This window comes from Pygocentrus nattereri, chromosome 19, assembly GCF_015220715.1.
Source record: "Pygocentrus nattereri isolate fPygNat1 chromosome 19, fPygNat1.pri, whole genome shotgun sequence".
Taxonomy (NCBI): domain Eukaryota; kingdom Metazoa; phylum Chordata; class Actinopteri; order Characiformes; family Serrasalmidae; genus Pygocentrus; species Pygocentrus nattereri.
The window spans coordinates 20,648,320-20,671,284 of record NC_051229.1 but is presented as its reverse complement, the minus strand read 5'-3'; the positions used below and the strand labels follow the sequence as shown (position 1 = coordinate 20,671,284).

The 22,965-nt window shown below is 38.6% G+C and overlaps 1 protein-coding gene across 9 annotated transcripts in view; it reads right to left on the bottom strand.

Annotated features, from left to right (window-relative positions):
* The window catches only part of arhgap12a (Rho GTPase activating protein 12a), a 59,802-nt gene that overhangs the window by 2,561 nt on the left and 34,276 nt on the right, over window positions 1–22,965 (bottom strand). The window contains exons 1-18 of one of the 9 annotated variants that reach the window (XM_037530924.1): window positions 20,775–20,946; window positions 18,498–18,737; window positions 15,300–15,431; window positions 13,067–13,165; window positions 11,163–11,291; window positions 10,647–10,685; window positions 10,241–10,321; window positions 8,272–8,340; window positions 6,320–6,384; window positions 5,909–5,990; window positions 5,230–5,331; window positions 4,462–4,560; window positions 2,983–3,085; window positions 2,429–2,548; window positions 2,034–2,132; window positions 1,301–1,378; window positions 564–698; window positions 292–397 (exon numbers count right to left, since the gene is read on the bottom strand). In XM_037530924.1, the coding sequence (XP_037386821.1) occupies window positions 292–397; window positions 564–698; window positions 1,301–1,378; window positions 2,034–2,132; window positions 2,429–2,548; window positions 2,983–3,085; window positions 4,462–4,560; window positions 5,230–5,331; window positions 5,909–5,990; window positions 6,320–6,384; window positions 8,272–8,340; window positions 10,241–10,321; window positions 10,647–10,685; window positions 11,163–11,291; window positions 13,067–13,165; window positions 15,300–15,431; window positions 18,498–18,737; window positions 20,775–20,852 (1,856 nt within the window). In that variant the 5' untranslated portion in view covers window positions 20,853–20,946. Of the gene's footprint in view, window positions 1–291; window positions 398–563; window positions 699–1,300; window positions 1,379–2,033; window positions 2,133–2,428; window positions 2,549–2,982; window positions 3,086–4,461; window positions 4,561–5,229; window positions 5,332–5,908; window positions 5,991–6,319; window positions 6,385–8,271; window positions 8,341–10,240; window positions 10,322–10,646; window positions 10,686–11,162; window positions 11,292–13,066; window positions 13,166–15,299; window positions 15,432–18,497; window positions 18,738–20,774; window positions 20,947–22,965 lie in introns of those variants that run through there. The other 8 variants (XM_037530925.1, XM_017723260.2, XM_037530917.1 and 5 more) reach the window with 8 other exon arrangements.

The following is a 22,965-nucleotide window of genomic DNA, read 5'->3' as shown; positions in this document are numbered from 1 at the left end:
GTTACCAAAATGACTGAGAATGTTGTGCAGTATTGAGGAAGATGCTATAACACAACTGAAGATGCCGCAACACAATGCCTCATTTTTGAAAGGTGATTTAGTCTCAAGATGAGTATAATTATAGAATTATCAACACAATGAATGAATACTTGAGTACTCCAATTATGAAGGCCAGCCCTAGTGGTCACATATGTAAATGTGTGTGTGCATGTTTTTCCATAGATTGTGCATAATGAAGAGTGTGCAGCAGTTTCATCATCATGTGTCTACATCAGTTATGAAAACACTCACTTTTTCAGATGTTTGAAGAGTGCCTGCATTGTGTCGTGGTTGGGTCGAGGCAGCTTCTGCACTTTGTCTTTAACGGCCTGTACTTTCTGCTTATAGTCCGGGATTTCTACACAAACATTCACAAAAGAAGTTAAAGATGTGCATAAGACATGAGTATTTCTTCCATCTTAATCTCTTCCCTTATATTCTCTCTTGCTTAAACATGCATACATTTGTTTTGTGTGTTCTTTCTCCTTCCCTCTTAACCTACACAACACACTCTCTCTACTCACTAATGGCAGCAACAAAGTCATTGAAAAGTGTATGGGTGAAAAGCGGTTCTGGAAGCTCCCGGAAAAACATCTTCAGTGCTCCAGTGATGACGTGGATGTCTTCCCATTTACTGTCTTCAAAATTTATCTTCTCATCTGAGAGAGAAAGACAGAGATCTCAATTACCCTCTCCCTGGAGCAGTTTTGAGTAAAATGCTCTGAAATAATTCAAAGTGCACACACACGGATGTGCAGATAATCAGAATACAGTTGACAAAATCCAGACAGTATATATCAGATGCTCCACATCTCTGGGATATGAGCAGTTTGTCTGAATTACTGACATAAAACATGTCAGTAACGCGTATAAACGATAGTTTAATTAACAATAGACTGGATCGTTTTGTTTTACATCTTCGCTTCACATAGTTTTATTTTTTAATAATTCAGTTTTTTATTATTTAATATATCGTAACTTTCACAACAAAGTCTCAAATGTATAAAAAATGTAATTTTACAAAAAGGAGAAAGTTTGTTAAAAATAAAGCCAAAGGAAAAAAAGGAGTTTTGATGTGACAATGACGACATTTTATAATCTACTAAAAGCTACCATTCGCTGTCTCTGAATTATAAAGAGAAGTTAAAAGTTATGTGACAGGTATGTAGGTATTAACAGGTTTGCTAAGTTACTATGAAAATGAAAATAAAAATAATTCATGTAAAAATATGTAAATGTAATTAATGTGAAAAAAATTTACCATGATTAACTGTAAATCTCAGCTTCTGTATGATAGCCAGATTTCCACTGACTCTGTACAGGCCATCCAAATTCAGACCTAAAGGCAGAGATGAAGTGATATCAGAAGTAAAAAGAGAACCAGACAGCCCAACAGAGAGGTAAAGGGCGTCAGAGGCAGAGAGAAAGAAGGAAAGAGATAGGAGATAAAAACAAGAAAAAGTTTCTCTAATTTCCGGTAGAGAAATCAAGACATTACAGGTATGCAAGTTTTTAAATACTGGTGAACTGTTTCCAAGCCTCTAAAAGTTTGAGTAAACAAACAATTCCCTCTTTATTGACAGAAGCAGAAATAAAAAAGGTGGGGGGGTCACTGATTTTTGTGGAAGTTTGCTATTTTTAAAGTCAACTACACCATTTTCCTTCAGTGGAATGATTCCCTCCAAGCCTAGAGCCCAATTCGCTTGCTTCAGATGTGCCACACAAAATAATCTAGCAGGTAAAGCTCAAGGTTAGCTTCATAACAAGCGTAAGCCACCACAGGAAGTGGAAGATTTTTTTTTCTTCACCATTGTCGCAAGGGGTCTTATCACAACCAAGGCTTTTGGTTCTGTGGTGTAGGCCTGCAACATTTACATCCTGACTGGTTGAATGTAGGGAGGTTTATTTGTCTTTTTCTCCTGTTTTCAAAGCCTATGTTCAGACTTAAATCAATCACCCTGCCTTTAAACCAATTTTATGTCTTTTTACTGTACCGTGATTCTCCACATGGTCGATACACATCCTGACAAAATGAGGGACAGTCGTGTTCTCCCTCTGGCAAAGACTGATCAGATTGCAGCCAAACACCTGATCTAAACACAGAAAAAAGGAGGCAAGGTTGCACATTCAAATAACATATACAGTCATATGCAAAGGTTTGAACGCCCCAGTCAAATTACACACTTTGTTGATGTTCTAAGTGAAAAACGTTGACGTCTAAAATGTGCAGAAGTGTGTTTTCTGTTAATCCTTTACATGGCCAGGGCCCACCGGCAGTCCCAAAGTTGTATTACACACTGCTATAAAGTAAGAATTTGGCCAGTTTGCATTGAACTTTTGCATGTAACTGTAAACATATAGGCACCCTGTTTATGTAAATGTGTGGTACCTTTGATGTAACCCTTGTCTCTAACAGCCTGTAGAGTGGGTCTACGTATGAGAAATTTCTTCAGCTGTTTCTTTGTCTTCTTTTGCTCCGTTGAGTCCATGCTGGTGGAGTTCTTCATGGCTAGATCATTATGAGAAATTATATAGAAGTCAAATGAACTGGGGAGGTTTGGGTTAAAATCTAAAGATTTCAGTTCTGTTAGTAAGAACAGCCTCTGAATTATGCGCATGCAGAATGCTATATAGTGACAGTGATGACAAAACTTCTTGCTTGTATATACAGCCATAGAAAAAACCGTATAAGCCCACAAATGGGCACCCCTGGCCAAATTACATGCATTGTTGATTTTCAAATTTAACAGATCCTTTAAAAGGATGTGTTAAAATGTTTTAACTAAGAAAAATCAACAAAACCTGTAACTGAACCCAGGGGTATTTCAAAGGTTTGCACACAACTGTACCATTTTTAACAGCATGGCGGAACTCTTTTAAGTGGTTGTTGCTTCACTTAAAGTGCACCCAGAGAGGGGAACACTTCTTCAACACTATACTGACCTCTGAGTTTCTTGGAGTCTCTGTGCTCTTTTTCTTTGTCATGTTTCTCTGGTCCTGGAGACTCTGGCATGTCCTCTTCAATAGCCTCATCAGACTCCCAGGCCTGACAGGACACACAAACACACACACAAAAAATTACAATGTATCCCCAGTGTATCTGCTGCTTTATGCATTTACAAATACTTGAATATCAGTATTTCTGTGCACTGAAAGAGGAGCTGTACTGAGGGGTTGCCTTTGGTTGCTGATATGATCATTTTTTAATTATCTGTGATTTTATTGTGGCTGGTACAGATATGAGTGCCCAGCAATGAACTTTTTTTTAAAATTCACATCATAATCCAAACATGAAGTACAGTAGGTGCAAGGCAGGTTAAAATGTGAGATCACTGTTTATATACATGTAATACTATTTTTATTTTACACCCCCACACACATCCCCACACTCAATTCCACACCAGTTATATCACCAAAATGCATTTCAGCTGCAGTTCAACCAATATAAACACTTAACGTCAGCTCAGCAGCACAGATATTGAGCCTAAGTCTTAAAGTATTTGCAGCAAGTAAATAGGTAGGTTTAAAAGATCGAGCACTTAAGGATTTTTTTTTTATATTTCAGGGTAAATATAGGTAAAGTGTCTATTTTACTGTTGAAGTTTTTGCATATTTCCAACAACGGCCTCTTCAGGTTGTAGCCCAACATTAATAAAAAAATGAAATAAAAACAGATTTGATGAGATCTCTTAATACGGCTCTATCACTGGTCGAGTTTGACACCCCTTCTCAAGGCTCATTTATACTCCCTTTATTTATGAAAATTAATATGTCCACGTTTTAAAGTCCACAGGATGCAGTCCAAAGTCAAAAGCTTCTGACAATAACAAACATGGTGATGGTGGATGAGGTTAGTAATGTACCAACTACCCAAGAGATGAAAGAGGAAGTACTGAAGACAGAAGTGGTCTTTGAGGCCATTACATATTTCACGGCATGTGGATAGAAAATTTGTCACTTCTATTTCCAATGAGAAAAAATGTGTTTTGCTTAAACTACTGCCGACACTGCCCCCAAGGTTTCCAGTGGTACTGCTCCATTTCAACTGTATCAGTAAACTTTCAGAGAATGTGCACAAATACAGATGACATGAATGCAGGGCACAGACAGAAGACTTCCCCCATACCCGTATCTGTACTTAGCACTGAGCATAAATAAGACTTAATTGCAAATTCTTTTGCTCTGTGCAGACTATCATAGAAGTGCGTTCCCAGTGTGGTGAACAGAATGAGGGCTGACTAGGAATTAGACAAGCGATTTTGCTCAGTAAAGCATTCACAGTGGTCATAACTTTGGTAGGTGTGAAAGCAACCTTATTAATATGGAGGTAATGTGCTTTGACAGAAGACGAATCGAGGGCTGGTCTGCCATGTTTATAAAAATAGCACACTATTTTGGACTGATAATTAATTGTGTTCTCACATGAGTGTTTATGGCTTCCGTCAGTGATTTGAACCATTCGTTGATTGTGTTTTCGACGTCTGACTGGATAAGAATCTCTGTACCCTGCCGGGTCTTCACCTAAGGAAACAAATAAAAAAAATTTTTAAGGAAAAAAAACAAAAAAAACAAAGTGCATAAACCTCCTAAACAATAGCACATTGTGCCAGTAAGTTTATAAAAAAAAAAAAACAAACAAAAAAAAAACAAAACACCACTCCTTTGTCCTGTGGTCATTTCCACAACCTAACATTCACTTATTCCATGCTTAGTTGAGAAATGCATATATTCAAATAATGTCCCCCCAGCCCTGATGATGCTCCTCCTCAATTTTGTTTTAGACCTGTGGAAACACTGACTGCAATTACCAATGTGACAGTTTAATGTACCTTTACTCCTGTGATCAGTTATCTAACACAGATTCAGAGTCCGACATCTGCTAGAAAATAAAAGCTTAAAGAACAACAACCAAAAAAGCCTGCAGCCAGTAAGGTTGCTTACTTTGCCATGGTGTCACCACTGTCTAAAACACAGACATTGTCCTGATCAGGCAGAGAAGATTTTCAGTGCATTTGAATTATTGTTAAGGATTTATTTTTTTCCAAATCTGACTTTGGTTAGTGACACAAATGTTTAGTACTATTGAAATTTTAATACTTAATATTCGTATTTAACTGCCAGCCCCTTTAAGCCAGGGAATCCATCCATACATCAGTGCGTACAGTCATCAATGTGGTCATCAACTCTTACCTCTAGAACATGTTTCTTGCTGGATTTGTCTTTGGATGCTCTCTCTACAGTTGCTCCTCTCAGGTCAATGCTAAAGTCTGGCTTTGACTGGTGGCTCCCAAACTGGAGAACAATGCACACAAGCACGCGCGCGCACACGCACACACACGCGCACACACACACACACACACACAGGAGCAGACACACACACACACACACACAGGAGCAAACTCAGGTGAAATGGCTTCAGACAAGAAGGGTTAAGCTAAGTGGCCTGAGATGGTTAACATGCCTCAGATGGAAGTTAACATGACATTCGCAATTCTGTTCTTTGCTACTGGATTAAATAGTAGTATAGTTTTGAGGCCAAACTGAAAATGAAATATACCATGCAACCTCTACTGAACTGTGCTTCTAGTCATGTTATTTTCTTGCACATAGATTAACCTTCCCACTCACTCATTATAACTGGTTAACTCCCATGTCTGCCTCAGTGACAGGGACCACTATTATTATTATTATTTATTTGTTTATTTTCAAAATTTGGTTTATTTTACTTTTTACAGTCACTAATTCTAAACTGTGAAATACAAGGTAAAGCTAAGGGAAAAAAAATACCCCAACTGAGCCAGCCAAGCTCTTCAAGAACAAACTGAAGAACAGTGCATCACTCAACGGCCTTCTCCAGACTAATACTCACCCAGCTGGTGGCTGTGCCCTGGTTCTTGGCAAATATAAGTAAGGATCCCTGTAGAACAGCCCAGGATGAGGACCAGTTTTTCCTGTAGGTGGGATACAAAGCAAGAAGTCAAAACCTAATAAACAGTGGATCACGATTATAAAGGTTCTTTAGGTTGTTTTACTGTTGGGCAGTATTCTGGCATATACTGCCAAACCCAGTTTTGGAGTACACTGCACATTTCCGTTTTTTCACTCATCTTTCCCATCTTATCAAACCAGTCATCATGAACATAAATGTTTGTGGTAGAGTGGAGAAAAATTCTAAACTCCTCTATTTTGTACTCCAGTATTGTGAATTGGTAAACTCTGAACAACCACATTAACTTCTTTTACTCTTTTTGTGAGCTTCCTTTATTCTTCTTTAGCTTACCGGACTTTCTTGCCCTGTTCAGTGATCTTGGTGACATTCAGGAAACCACTTCTCTCAGAGCTCGGCTAAGAAGAATGATAGAAAACCATTACAATGAAGTTATAATATGAGCTTGTATACTGTGAGCAAGTGAAGAGAAGCAAGGAGCGTCAGCCAGAAAAAAACAGACTAAAGCATACGGGAACAGCATGTAAACAGGACAAACTGAGCAATCCACACAGGTCTGTGGATAAAAGGAGAATCTGTGTGGTGGAATCTGTCTCTCCTGCCTAGATCTGTAACAATCATGAAATTACAGCTGATGATTAACTGTCATAAATAATTCTGATCAACAACTGTACTGTCTTCTTTTATTCACTGTATACAACTATAAATGCTTGAAGTGGCCAGAATTGCTGATTAGATATCTTACTACCTAGCTGCTGATATTAAGTAGCTCCCGACTGATGACAGACACAGCTCAAGCTAAAATTACATTAGTCACGCTACTCTTTGAAGGTGTTGTAGCACCAATCAGATGTTAGAATGTTTGTTACTGTAAGACTAAATGTGCAAATGTGTCTTTTCGTCTTTCTTTTATTTACATGAATTTGCCTGAAGCAATTAACATTCCGTATGTTATGTATGTTATATAAACACAGGATCTTAATTTTTATTAAACTATGTCTGTGTTCTGAAATGTCCTTTCACGCCGCAGTCTGGCCGAACTGTTACTGCAAAAACCAATCAGCATCAAAGGTAGGAATCACCAGAGGCCCAACAACATGAGAGTAAGTTACCTGAGCCACTATATAATTCTATTTTTAAAGATTTTTAAAGAGTTTTGATGCTAAAGACAGCAGTGAAAAACTAACACAGGTTAAAATGTAACATGCATATTTTATGTAGTTAAGCAGGTTCAAGGACAACATGCTTTTGGTCATCCTTTCATATTCTCATAGCAACATCGTCTGCAAATTTTCACAGCAACTGGACCGATATTTCTCAAGATTTACCCTAGAGAGTGGTTTTGTACCAAAAAATTAATTTTCATTGTCTTTAGAGTACCAGTTCTCTGATATAAAGCATTGTTTTAAAGAATGTAAGTAACTCCCAGTAAGGGCTAGTCGGACTAAAGTACAGCCTCCACACAGCAGGGTTAGTTTTAACACAGCGTTGCAACTAAGTCTCCCAAAGAAAACAATGAGTTAAGTGCATATCCCTCTGCAATACTTTTCTAGTTTTTATTTACAATCTCATCAAAAAAAAAAAAAAGTTATATATGTGTATAAAATGATTTTACCATGCTAATATGCTCTTCTACTTCTTTTCACAACTTTATTTCAAAAATAATATTTTTGGATGTTTTTATGTATTTAAGTTAGAAAGTTCACCCAGTTCAAGAAATTGTGTTGAATTTTTTGTGTTTTTCATTAAAGCTACTGTTACAACTAGCCTCTCCATCTGTTAATTAACCCCACCCACGGGGTTAGTGTTAACATTTGCACTCCTGCCACTTTCAGGTGAATTGTTCTCAAACTGTTGGTGCTGGAAACACGTTTCTTTCTTCATTTATATTAGAGATGCAGGTTACAGGCTTTAATATAGGCATGTTTTTAAAAAATAATCAAAAACTATAATAATAATCAAAATATCAAAAAAAATAATCAAAAATGCTCAAAAACTTACATAAGCAAAAAACAAATTGTTAATTATTAAGTATTGAAATGAATAACTGTGATTGATTTCTTTCAGCAAAACAACAGGCTGGCTACCGAACTCTGGTCCGTTATTCTGGTCAAGTGTTGTTACAGTAATAACGTGTAATAACTCTGGCAACCTGCATAATATTCCTGAAACCTTTTTTAATTGGTTTATTAGTTTAGACTAGGAAGGAGAGAGAAAAGGTGTAGAAAAAGTAAATTAGATAGACATGTGGAAAATAAAAAGTGTGTTAATCACATGATACTAACGGAATGGGGGTGTTTGGGAGAGGAAGGGTCAGAGCAGTCAGAGTCTGGAGTGCCAGCTTTTGGTGGTTCCTGATAAGAAGAATAGCAATCATTAAGCAAAACAACAATCATCTACAGAGCTTTAGGCACTCGTTCAGGCATGCGACTAATTAATGCTTTGTACTGATTCAAGAATACTGATCAATAAATACATGCAAACATGCATAAAGCCAAGCAAAAACAAAAGAGTTTCTAAGAACAGCTGATGTCACAAAATTTCATACACCAAATTGTATTAGATAAGAGATGATTTGTGGCATTCCTTTAATTACAATTATTAATTATATAATCTATGTGTTTAATTTCCTCGAATTGCAAAAGAAACATAATGCCACAAGATGAAGTCGATTAGCTTTAAGACACACTCTGTGTTTTGTTATGCAAGAATTATTGCATGTAAACGCAACTGCATTTCATGTAAATGCCATTTCCTCATCTCTTCATGAGACAAAATATGAAGATTTCTGACTCCACTCTTTCGCAACTACACTTCACAAAATCTTACTACATGGAGGTAAATTTAAAAGAAGCAACAAACACCGATGAGCCAAAACATCATGACCACCATATGCTGTTGCTACTTCAAAGGCCACCAAAACAATTCCAACCTGCTGAGGCATGGACTCCACAAGACCTCTAAAGTTTCCCTGTGGTATCTGGAACCAAGACGTTAGCATCAGATCCTTTAAATCCTGTGAGCAGCAAGGAGCCACTGGATTGAACTTCTTGTTAAAGCACATCCCACAGATGCCTGACTGCATCTGAGAAATTTGGAGGCTGATGCAACATTTGGAACACTTCAAGTTCCTCAGATGACTCCTGAACGTTTTCAGTGTGGCAGGGCACATTACTTTGTTGAAAGAGGCCAATGCCATCGGGAAACACCAGTACAATGAAGGGGTGTAATTGGTCTGCAGCAATGGCTTGTGTAAAAAACTGACGCCCACATGAATTCCTGGAGCCATGATTTCCCAGCAGAACATTGCTCAGAGCATCACACTCTACCGGCTTGTTTTCTTCCCACAGCGCATCCTGGTGCAATCTCTTCTCAAGGTAAACGGCTCACTTACTCAGCTATCCACATGATGTAAAACAAAAGAGGAATAATAGAACCAGACGACCATTGTTTGCTTATCAGTGCTATCAGCGTGATTCACTTCATCTGTGAATGGTCATGTTTTGGCTCAGCGTGTACCGCCAACTTTTCTTTTACAGAAACTTAACAATTATGGTCCCTACACTATTTTTCAGAAATCACAGAGTGCATCTTTAAAGTTTTATAACAAAGAGTCAACTAGGAAAGAAAAAGTGCTAGTAGTCAATCTTTTAATCAGTCAGTCAACTGGTCAATCAATAAATCAATCTCTCCATTAATAAATAGACAGGTTGCCACAATTTTTTGTAGTTAGATTGAGAAAGCGACCACCAGCACCAACTGTTGCATAAAAACCTCAGGAAACGTTTCTTCATAAAAATGTGAAAGCATTGTCCTAAAGCCCTGAAAGTGCTAATATTACCCCGCATCAGTTAGCTGGGGTTAAATGCCTTGCTCAAGAACACAATGACAGTATTTTTAAACTGAATCAAAAATGTGGCATCATATGTTAGTCAAGTTCTCTGACTACTAGGCTACCAAAATCTTTCATTAGTTCTCCAACCTTGTTTTTGACTGATTTTTGACTGATTTGGATTAAAGGCAAAAAAGACAAGACTGAGTTAGAAGGATAAGACACTGACTGAGTTCATCATCTAAGGAGAAAAAGACATGTATTTTTTGTGCATTATGATTATGAGAGCTTTTCAACAAGTAGTCATTGGCTACAGGCACAAGCGACCGTGGTTTCTGCAATTTGATGTGATTGATCAGAGAGATTAAGAGCTGTGATAGCTGTGGGATTTGATTAGCTGCTGTAGAAGGCGCGGCACTGACTTGTGGCCTATAGGGACGAGAGCGGATGGAGACTTTGCGCAGTGAGAAGATTCGCCGGTTTTTGATGGACTTCTGTTTTAACTTTGGTCAAACAAACAAATATGTACACTACATCAAAACTACAGTTTTACTAGCACAGTTCATTACAGGATTGTTAAAATTTCAGCCTTTTTTGAGAGCAGGTCATTCCAGGCAAAGATCACTCAGGCTTTTACAAATGTAGATTTGAATGACAAAAACTGTTCATTTTTTGAAGGAAATATTCAAACTTGGAATCATTTTAAACTATTAGCTCCAAGTTCTTCATTCTTCAAAGCGATCTGACATGGAATAACCAGAGTATGAACACACGGGTGTTGGTCCTCTACTAAAGATTTGACTGTGACGATCGTATACGTATACATACTGTATTTGCCTTGCCATTGTGAGCATTGGGCCGAGAGATCTGCAGGAAGAAGGTTAAGTGACTGATGAATGAGAATGGAAAAAAAGTTCATCTTGGATGGTTTCAAAAGGCAAAGCAACCTAATAAGTTTTATGTACGGTAGCAATTCAAATATGTGTTGACTTTGAATTAGCTGGCTAATGGTAATAGTGCTAGCAAGAGCTAAATTTCTCAAGAGCTTAGCAACAACAGCATTCACGCTTGCACATAATTTTTCAATCAATAATTGATTTGTCTAGCAGCTGACCGTCAGTTCCAGCTGCACAGCTAAAACTGTGTATCAGTTTTATTGGTCATTAGTTTTATCCATGTATTAACAATAGTAAAATTTGCCACTGTTACTTTTCATTGCAAGACAAGTTGTTGGATACATTATGACCATATCAATCAAATCAACAGACTGACTTTCAATGTATTCAGTAATGTACATGTCCTCATTCTGTATACTACTAAGTGAGCATGTGCACGTGTACACACTTTATCATTAGCCTCCAGTGTGCATGTGCTATGCCTCCATTCCAGCACTATGGGGGTTGGCTGCCTCCGGTCCAAGCTGCGTGTTTTGGACGTATCTCCAGTTTTTGGCATCAAGGCAGAGGGATTTGACTAAAGCAGGGAGAGGCAGCGAGAAAACATGACATTACACAACCACATAGCCATACCAGTATTGCTCAACAGATGTCTTTATTTATTTATTTATTTAAAAAAAAAAATAAATAAATAATAAAGCACCAAACAGGATCATGTCACTGATCTACAGAGTATTACTTCTGAGTTTCTTACTGACATGACTGCACTTTTTAGAGAACGACTAATCCAATTCACGGTATCAGAATCAGCTGCTAGTAGACAAAAAAAATGCTTGATGCAGAAACTCAGTGTCAGAGGAAATAAAGGCGCAAATCTAATTCTGCAGAAATCTAGCCTGAAATTTCACACAATTGCTTGAAGCACAACATAAAGTGTAATTAACTAGGTTCTGTGATAGCAGTAGCCACATTTGCCTAATGTGAAAATAACAACAATGAGTTGTTAGCTATGATTTTTACTAGTTCATCTCCTTATTACAAAACAGAAATGCACAAACTTAACGTGGGGGGGCTAAAGGTTTGTGGTAAAATGCCAAAAAGAGCAATGTACAAATAAAGATGGTAGATTACAAATTAAGCTTTTTAAAATGCATTTCATGACATTACATTATATTTAGTTACAACCCCAAATCAGAAATTGTTGGGACGGTATGTTAAAATTAAAACTGAAAACGGGGATTTATACATTATTTTTGACCTGTATTACATTGAAAAATATGACAGCATAACATTTGATGTTTAAATAAATATTAATTATTATTACTATTAAACACTTATTTCAATTTCAAATTTCCCCACGTATTTGTTGCGCTAGGCATTTCGTGGATGCTGCCTTTGTAATAAATCATCATTACAATCATCTGGTGACATCACTTGTTTTAAATGACATCATAATGATTTTACCTCATTATTAGCCCTAAATGGTCCCCATCCTAACCTTTTTTTATTTGGAATGTGTTGCAGGCCTGAATGGCAGGAATGGATGTATATTGTAAAACATTAAATACATTGTGTTCCTACTGTCTGCAACGAAATACAAGTCCAGGTAATGTTTAGAAATCACTGCTTTTTTATTTGCATTTTCCATGCTGTACCAATTTTGTCTTTTTTGAGGTTGTACTAAAACTTTTTTTAAAAAAAGAGAAATTATTAAATTCTAAAATATGGTGTCTCATTGGACACAGGGTTGGGATCAAGTTAAGTAAACTGCTTCAATTAAATCTTCATTTTAAAGCACCGTAGCTTTAAAAAGAAAAACAAGATAGAAGACAGAAGGTAACCAAATCAGCTAGTACTCAAGGTTTCAGTGTTGACAAAAAAAAGTGGTATCGTACTAGCATTACACTGTTGTCGGAAGAAAACCTCGTATCTCCAAAATGGTAACTTTACAGGAGAACAAAAAAACCTTCTTTACTTTTAATGTAAGTCAATGGAACCAGACTTTTTTCCAAGTAATTTTGAGCTGCTTCTTTTGGTCCACTCTTCATTAAATTCACACACAATATAAAGGCCAACAGGCATTTTCAAATGATGTCAAAAACTGAAAAAAGGAAAATACAGAGATATGGAATTACAAGGTTTTCTTCCGACAGCAGTGATTTACTTATGTAGTCTTCATGTTTTTATTTAACCAGTGATTCATGAGCTTGACACACACTCAATAATGTCCTTTCAGACCACACTGTGAGGCCCACCTTGGTGTAAGCAAGCACAAATACATAAAATTATATTAAAAAATAATAAATAAAAACGATCCAAAGCACTCTCATTCAAACACTAGCGCACACCTACTTGTGTTCTGATATTGACTTTTGGAAGTTCCCACTCAGATCTGGAGCCGTCTGCACTGTAGTAATACGGACGACCCAGTTCATCCACGTGCTTAATCCACTACACACACAGACACACGTACATAAACAGACATTAATGTTCTGCCAGGCACACTACAGCATTCCAGCTACTGTACACCAGTATCTGGCCGAGTTAGGGCCTGACCACAATGGAAATTTGTGTTAGATACTGATACTGATTTTAAGGGGCTGCTCAAACTGTTTAAATGTGTCTGTGCTGACTGGTGAAGGACAGTAAGAGGGAAAAAAGTTTTTTTAATCACAATTTCTCATTTTCGCTACCAGTTATATCAGCCTGTATTGCTGTAATGTAGTTAAACAGAGGGTCAGTTCTCTAGCAGCACTACTGTTTAAGGTTTCACTCAACTGTTGCAGGAATGAGAGTTTGAATCCTGAAGATTACAGGCAATATTTTCACCATCATCAATAATAACACAAGTCATCTATTTTGGTCAAAATTATTAGGCAAACAATATATCAGATTCACTGATCAGCCAATTCATTAAGTATGCCTATTTGTTCTACAATCTTTGTCCACTTTAATCAGGTCCACTTCCCACATATTGCACTACTCTGTAGTTCTACAATTACAGACTGCAATTCATTTGTTTCCCTCCATCCTTGTTAGCCCCTTTCACCCCGTTCTTCAATGGCCCACAGAGCAGATATTATTTGGGTGATGGATCATTCATAGAACTGCAGTGGCACGTTATTGGTGTTGCACTGGTATGAGTGGATCAGACACGGCTGTGTTGCAGGGTTTTTTAAACACTATGTCCACTTACTGTCCACTCCATTAAGACACACCTACTTTGTTGGTCCATTCTGTAGATGTTAAGTCAGAGATGACTGCTCATCTACTGCTGCACTTGTGTAGTCCAGGCCTGCCAATCTCAGGAACTTCTGGGCCAAAGTGCTGCAGTGATTAGTGTTTACCCTCATCTAACGCTCTGAACTCAGTTCACGAAGGCCTTGCTAATCAGCTGAATCAGGTGTCTTTAATAAGGCAGTGTGCTGAAATCTGCAGTGTTTTGGCCAGCGAGGACAGGAGCCTGACACATAGTCCTTCATTAGTGGTCACAGGACGTTGACCACAGAATGCTGTTGGCTGGATATTTTGATTGGTGGAATATTCTCTATCCAGCAGTGACACATGCCACCACCAGTTCAGTGTCGCTGTGGTGTCACCCAAATAATACCTGCTCAGCACTGGTCCTGTGGCCACTCATGAATGAGGTAGCTTACAAAGTATGCAGAGCCACAAATAGACTACAGTCTGTAAATGTAGAACTAAAGTGCACCTATATGTTAAAGTGGAGCTGAAAAAATGGCCAAATAGTGTAGATACATGGAGGTGTACTTGAAGTGGCTGGCCACTGTAGGTGTCACATAATACTGGCTTTCAGTTTGAGCAGTACTGAATGAAAGACGTTTCTATTTCTGGTTATTTCTGGTTTCTGTTTTGGTTATTATTATGCTTACAATATTATTCTAAGACAGGAAGGAAAAGCAGGAAAAAAAAATTGAAATAAGAACAGGTTATTTGTTAGACATTCTTTTCTCATTACTCAAGAAGCATGCATGAACTAAAACTGTATTTCAAAGGCTATTTATCTGAGTGGTAGGCGTGTACTTGCTCATAAAATACTACTGTAATAAATACAAATAACATTAATATAGTAGTATTACAGTTCAGTGATTTTACAGTGTCAACATGTACATTTAACTGGTTCCATACTTCTTATCCTGGCTGCCCAGTATTAACTGTTGTTAACATCCAAAGCCTGGTTTGGCCAAGTTAAACTGAGTGTGTTGCTGATGAAATATAACAAATCTACATGATGACCGAAAGAATCAAGGAGAATTCTGACCAACATATCCTTTTAATAAAACAAGAAGTTCTTGTTATTTTTTTACTGTTTTCTTATTTGTCTATACTTATTCTAAAATACTGCATTGTTTTCCACAAGTAAAAAAAAACACTTGCATTTTTTTAACTGGAAATTAAGTAAATGAAGAGTGGTTTCTGACTTTCTGACGTTCTCATTAGTATAACCTCAAGCATCTGTGTATTTCATGGGAGTGTGTGTGTGGGAATCTACATCTATTTTTTTCTTTTTCTCATTAGAATAAATGTTGCAGTTGATAGTGTCTTTGTGTCAGCAGGTGTATACCTTCTCATTAGTATGGTCACACACATACAGCGTGTGCCCATACTCATCAAGCTCTTCAGACCAGCCTCTAGGGGGAGAGCCATACTGGCTATCTGACTGGCTACTCAGACAGTTCTCCTCCGACGAAAAAACCTTCACCCAGGCAATCATGGACAGGTAGGATAAGTAAGGAAAAAAAGAGGGAGAAAAAAAGGGGGAAAAGGAAAGGAATGAGAGGATATAGGTGGATACAGGAGGCAATCATTAAAAGTGAAATATTTATTAGCTCCATCACCAACAGCAATGTATTAGTACACAACACCCATACTAGTAAAACATTAGCCCAACTGCTTAACATGCATACTGCAAAATAAAACTCAGAGAAAGACAAAGGTAGATTACGAGACCCAGGGTGATTTAAGGCCAGTAGGCTATCCCATCATGCATTTCATTCAGGGGATTAGAGCTCCTAGAATGTCTGTATGCTGCACATGCATGGGTGCATATGTATGTTTTTACATGTGTGTGGGTGGCACCAAAAATTGTGTTTTATCCCAAAAAGTAATTTTATATACATACACACACACACACACACACACACACACACACACACACACACACACACACATATGTATATACATACACACACACACACACACACACACACACACACACACACACAGCTCAAAAAAATAAAGGGAACACTCAAATAACACATCCTAGATCTGAATGAATGAAATATTCTCATTGAATACTTTGTTCTGTACAAAGTTGAATGTGCTGACAACAAAATTGCACAAAAATCATCAATGGAAGTCAAATTTATTAACCAATGAGGCCTGGATTTGGAGTCACACACAAAATTAAAGTGGAAAAACACACGACAGGCTGATCCAACTTTGATGTGATGTCCTTAAAACAAGTCAAAATGAGGCTCAGTATTGTGTGTGGCCTCCACGTGCCTATATGACCTCCCTACAACGCCTGGGCATGCTCCTGATGAGGTGGCGGATGGTCTCCTGAGGGATCTCCTCCCAGACCTGGACTAATGCATCCGCCAACTCCTGGACAGTCTGTGGTGCAACGTGGCGTTGGTGGATGGAGCGAGACATGATGTCCCAGATGTGCTCAATCGGATTCAGGTCTGGGCCCTCCAAAGAAATGCCACCCCACACCATTACTGACCCACTGCCAAACCGGTCATGCTGAAGGATGTTGCAGGCAGCAGATCGCTCTCCACGGCGTCTCCAGACTCTGTCACATGTGCTCAGTGTGAACCTGCTTTCATCTGTGAAGAGCACAGGGCACCAGTGGCGAATTTGCCAATCCTGGTGTTCTCTGGCAAATGCCAAGCGTCCTGCACGGTGTTGGGCTGTGAGCACAACCCCCATCTGTGGACGTCGGGCCCTCATACCATCCTCATGGAGTTGGTTTCTAACCGTTTGCGCAGACACATGCACATTTGTGGCCTGCTGGAGGTCATTTTGCAGGGCTCTGGCAGTGCTCCTCCTGTTCCTCCTTGCACAAAGGCGGAAGTACCGGTCCTCCTGCTGGGTTGTTGCCCTCCTATGGCCTCCTCCACGTCTCCTGGTGTACTGGCCTGTCTCCTGGTAGCGCCTCCAGCCTCTGGACACTACGCTGACAGACACAGCAAACCTTGCCACAGCTCGCATTGATGTGCCATCCTGGATGAGCTGCACTACCTGAGCCACTTGTGTGGGTTGTAGAGTCTGTCTCATGCTACCACGAGTGTGAAAGCACCACCAACATTCAAAAGTGACCAAAACATCAGCCAGAAAGCAGAAAGGTACTGAGAAGTGGTCTGTGGTCCCCACCTGCAGAACCACTCCTTTATTGAGTGTGTCTTGCTAATTGCCAATAATTTCCACCTGTTGTCTATTCCATTTGCACAACAGCAGTGAAATTGATTGTCAATCAGTGTTGCTTCCTAAGTGGACAGTTTGATTTCACAGAAGTTTGATTTACTTGGAGTTATATTGTGTTGTTTAAGTGTTCCCTTTATTTTTTTGAGCAGTGTATATATATCGGTGGCCGACTATTGGTTGGTCCTCTCTAGCTGTGTGACTCATTGGAGCTCATAGGTTTATTTTTATTTCTTAGGTGCTCTCAGGCCATATGCCATATTGTATTGCATCTATGCCCTCTGTAAATAATAGTATTTATCAGACGCTGGATCTGAATCTTCCTAGACTTTTTACTGAACAGGAAAACTCTGCAGTTTGCAGTGCACCAGCAAACTGGAACACATTACATGAAACTCTAAAGCTCTGCTCACTGGTGTCACTCAACCATTTTAATCTTCTAATTTCTAACCACCTCCTCTGAGCATGCTACTGTATTATTTGACTATCACACTGAATAGTTTTATTTATAAAGATGGTTTTGTTTTTTGTACTGTTCTCTATTATCTTGGTTCTTTGACATACTTTGTTTAAATTTGATATTTCATTGCTATTTTATTTCAATTTCTTATCTGAGCTTTTATGTATTTATTAATTTTCTTTGTTCATTTAATCTTGTTGGTTTTGAGGGTCCCGCTGAATGTACTTCCGAGTTGGAATAAAACTTAACTGGTATCATAATGTTTATCATAAAACTAAAACCTAAAACTAAGACAATATAAAAATGTAACCACCAATATTACTTTTCAGAAAAAAAAACTGAAAAACTAAACAGCCCTGCATCCATCTTGGATAGATTTTTCTTCTCCACTCAGTCCCTCAAAGGGATTCAAAAAGACTTCAATCTAGTTATCCTGGCCATTTCAGCACTTGAATTTTCTCCATCTCAAATCACTCAGATCAACAGATGAGCAGTGTGGTGTCTAGTATTTAGTAGTCTTAAGCTTATATATTCCCATATTCCCCAATTTCCAGATTTATAGCTTTTACATAGTGTATGATAAAAGTGCGTAGCAGTATTTTTTTTTTTGGACTGTCAAAAAAATTAGGGACACATTATTAGGGGCATAAAGATGAAGGTGGCAATTCAACTGAATTAAATTAGGAACAGATGCAATGTGAATAGTTCTTCTAGCTATATTTGTGTATTCAGTGTATTCTTTAAGTAACTCAAACTTATACTAAAATAATCAAACTCAATCAAGGTGAAATCCTGAGAAAGTGTTTTTTTTTTAAGAATCATAATCAAACTGAATCGTTGTGAAGCTGGAAATTATACACCCAATACATACAGTACCTCTGTCTCTGTACTTGCAGTGTCGTGCCTCTCCTCCTTCTTGCTTTCACGTGCCCGTGGAGGTTTCCACGTCCTCTCCTGGGTGGCGCGGTTGTAGTAGAAGTGCCGGCCATTCTGATCTTTGTGCGTCTCCCAGTCTCCGTGCGTGTTAAGAGGGGAGGACGAGGGCAGCGGGGGCTGAGACGACTGAGAGATCTTCAAGTCCTGCAGGTTAGTGTAGACAGGTGAGTCAGGTCGTCCCTGTCGACCAAGGACCACAGACATACAAAACACACACATAAAAAATCTTGAATTCAGTGATATATTTAAATGAACAGATAGTTCTACTCAAGGCTGCATTTCACCATAGAAATTACAGGAAAAACACAGGAAATGGAAAAAGGAAGTGCTGTACACAAGAGGTCGAGATGTTTTAAAAGATTTCGTTAAAAAAAAAAAAAGAAAGAAAAAAAAAAAAAAAAAGAGAAAGTGTGTGGTATGTATCCACTAAGACAATAGCTCCCACTGGGGTGGGGTGGTGGGTGACAGTGTGGCTGAACAAATAAACATGACCACCAAGGCACTAATCACCAATTACTATAACACAAATGTTATAAGTGGACTACAGGAGAAAAAATAAAATACACAAATAAAGTAGGATATGGACCATTCATGCCATTCTGCACAGAGCACTTTTCTCAACAGCAACATGTAAACACAGCATATCTGCTCGTCTGCTTCTGCAGATTGTGGGAACTTAGCTGAACTGTGCTCATTCCTAAAGTAGCCTACTTACCAAGCTATAGCGAGCTAGCTAAGCAGTGAATTCTGGCTGTGGTCAATCTCACTACTGCAAATTTTCATCCTGCACCCACAGAAAATCAGAATCCTTTGTCCTGCTCCTGCAACTAAAATGTTTTGGCTCGCATCAGCCAACACAGTTCCGTCTAGGCAAACGGTCATCCAACACCTGACATAGTTTATTCACAAATACACTATTATCAGTGGAAAAATACTGCAGTCATGGTCATCATATGCCATTCATTCACAGTAAATACACAGAATGAATTACACCACAGAATGGTTATTTTAGCCTTTTGCTGGACTTGGCAACTGAGGCCGTTGCATTGAAGGCTTTGCCATCTCAGCTAGGAGCATTTGTGTGTTGTTCACATGACTGGTTGTTTCGCAACTATTTAGACTGACTTCACTCATTTTAATTGCTTTATCCTTTATACCGTTTATATATATATGGTATAATTAAATCATTCTACTTTATGTAGGCTATTCATTAATTTGCGGGAATTCTCTTCATGCGTGCTTCAACCCACTCCTGCCTGCAGTCGGCTAGTTTCCTCACCTGCCACTGTGTGCAACACTGAAAATTAGTCCCGCACTGCAAGATATTGTGCTGGGTGCCTGCGGGAGGCAGACCTTTACTATCCATGCCCAGAATTGCAAAAGGTAGGAGGTTAATTAGCCCTGGCCCGCAGTGGTAACATCAGGCTGGCTATTTGGTGGTTGTCAGCTTCACTTTAGCAATGTCCATGTGCCCCCACCCCACCCAACTGTAACCAGGCCCTTCCTGAAATGAAATTTTGCCTACACCACTAGTGTGCACGTGCGTGGTGCGTGTGATGAAGTACAAGCTGGTAACGACATGGCTAATTGCATAACATATCAAGTTCCTAAAATTCAGTGCACTTCTGTACAAAGCTCACACACAGATGTACAAAGTAGATAAACTGTGTGAAACCACTACGTTTCCGATTTAGTTTCACTCTTATTTTCTCAAGTGCACACGCCATAAAAACGTTTTTTACATTTCATACAGGAACCTAATATCACATGCTACAATCAAATGCACCTTTGATAATACTTATTCTAATGAAAATGAACAGATATACCATTTACTGGGACGAAAAAGATTATTAAAATTTCATCATCTCCTTAATCTTATGTTCAGATGTTTATATTTTGCATCAATATTAGGTGCAAATCTGGTGTAAGTTCATCAGGACAATGTATATCAATATATACACAAACAAAGAAGAGTGCTTTCTATGAGGATATTGAATTAAAATTTAGTTGAATGGTCAAGAGTTGTTTAACAGACTGATACACGGACAAGCTGGATATATTCAAACTGTCATGCTATTCATGGACACGAAGAACAATTTAGAAAGGTTGTAGCACTGCCTGAACATGCACACAAATGTACACAAGCTCATCCACACACATGAAGCCTTAAAGGCGAAAGGCAGATGCTTTAAGCAGAAAAAGAACCACACAGAGTACCTTTGGTGATGTGTTGAAGGTGAAAACCTCATCATCTTCAGAACGTGGAGACAAACTCAATCTAAAATGCTTCCACATTGTTCTAGCACACGACACAACATACTCTCTTCTGTGCTGACCTGAAAGAGCTCGTCTCACCCCGATATCTACTTCCCCATCAATCTGTTAAGTGTGTGTGCTTGTGTGCATCTGTGTGTTTGTGACAGTGAGAGAAAGAGAGAGAGAGGCTGTGTCTAAACACAATGCATTCAATTAATTAAACAAATATCGCCATCTTGTGTTTATAATGGAAAACTTGATGAGTTAACTACAGTAAGTTATGTAAAACATTCAACTCTGCAGAGCCAAAGTACTCCAGGTCTAGAATCTGACATCCTTCACCAGCTCACTACAGCTGAATTTACATCATCTTAACAGCCCAACATTCTTTAATGTCTCACTTATTATACAAAAAAAAAACAAACAAAAAAAAAAAACCTTAAGCCTTTATAATCTATATTCTCCCCCTCTTATATATTTTTCGTAGTCACAATTTACACTTTCATTGCTATGCTGATGATACTCAGATCTATCTCAGCTTCAAACCAGCAGCACTGTTTCCCCCACCCCAGTTAAATAGATGTCTTACTGACCTGAACTCCTGGCTTAGGGCAAATTTTCTTTCTTTAAATGCACACAAAACCGAGTTTATAGTTACTGGCTCCAAGTCAACTGTTAACGCTCTCAAAAATCTTGCTCTCACTGTAAATTATATTACAATCACTCCATCTGTCACTGTCCGAAACCTAGGTGTTCTTTTTGACCCTTCTTTGTCTTTTGAACCGCACATCAAGTCTCTGTCTAGGTCGGCATTTTTCCACCTTCGCAATATTTCACGTATCCGTCCTTTACTGTCCCCGGCTGCAGCTGAGTCTCTGGTCCATGCTTTTGTTACTTCTCGCCTGGACTATTGTAACTCATTGCTCTATGGGCTCCCCGCTAAGTCACTTAGGTTGTTACAAATAGTGCAAAATTCTGCAGCACGGATTCTCACATACACTAAAAAATCTGAGCACATTACTCCTGTTCTTCAGAGACTTCATTGGCTGCCCATTACTTTACGTATTCGCTATAAAATTCTACTTCTCACATTCAAGGCACTTCATGGCCTGGCTCCCGCATACTTACTCGACCTTCTAATACCCTACAAGCCCACTCGTAACCTCAGGTCTTCGGAAGCAGGCCTTCTAGTGGTCCCTAGGTTCAGGCTCAGCTCTATGGGTGGTCGTTCCTTCAGTGTTGCGGCCCCCTTGCTCTGGAACTCTCTTCCTCTCTCTCTTCGCTCTACCTCTTCTCTTTCTCATTTCAAATCTTTATTGAAATCTCATCTTTTTCTCCTTCATTTTTCTCCTGCATCTTCCTCGGGCCTTGTGTAAGGTGATATGCATTTTGTAAAGCGACCTTGGGTTTTGTGTAAAGGCGCTATATAAGTTCAACTTATTATTATTATTATTAAGCACAGTTGCAAGCAAAAGTTTGAAAAACTCCAGGAAAATTACATGTTTTTCTGATAAGTCAAAACATGTTAACACATCCTCTTCAGGAAAAGTACATGTGGCATTTTTCTGCTAACTTTAGTGCACAATTCCTATGTATTTGCTTAGTTTAACATATTGGGAAAAAAAAGATTAATGATAATAACGTGCCATAATGTTATGTTCTGTTATCACCACCCGAATATGTTAAATTAAATACACTCTGTTTTGGTGCTTCAGGACCTGGAACACTTGCTGTGGTAAATGGAACCATGAATTCTGCAGTCTACCAAAAAAGGTAGGTTTTCATCAGGGGAAAAAAAAAAGTCCACTGACAGACAATAAAAAGTCAAATAAAGCCTGGAACAGATCACACTGAGTACACAGTACTGCTTTTATGCAAATTCTATAAAATGGCCAACACACATACCACGACTCAATTTGCATGCTTGACAGACAAAATACTAGAGAGCCGCTATGCACCACTGGCCAGACTTTCCATCACTGTTAGTCAAACCAGTAATGAAAACTAGCCTCTCTAACAAAAAAAATGAAAAAAGCTGCCTTTATCAGATTTATGGGTATGTGTACCCTGGTCAAAAGACGTTTTGCTCATTTTCTAGGTTGTGTTTTAATGCACAACTACTGTTTACTGGCAAAAACATAAAACACAAAAT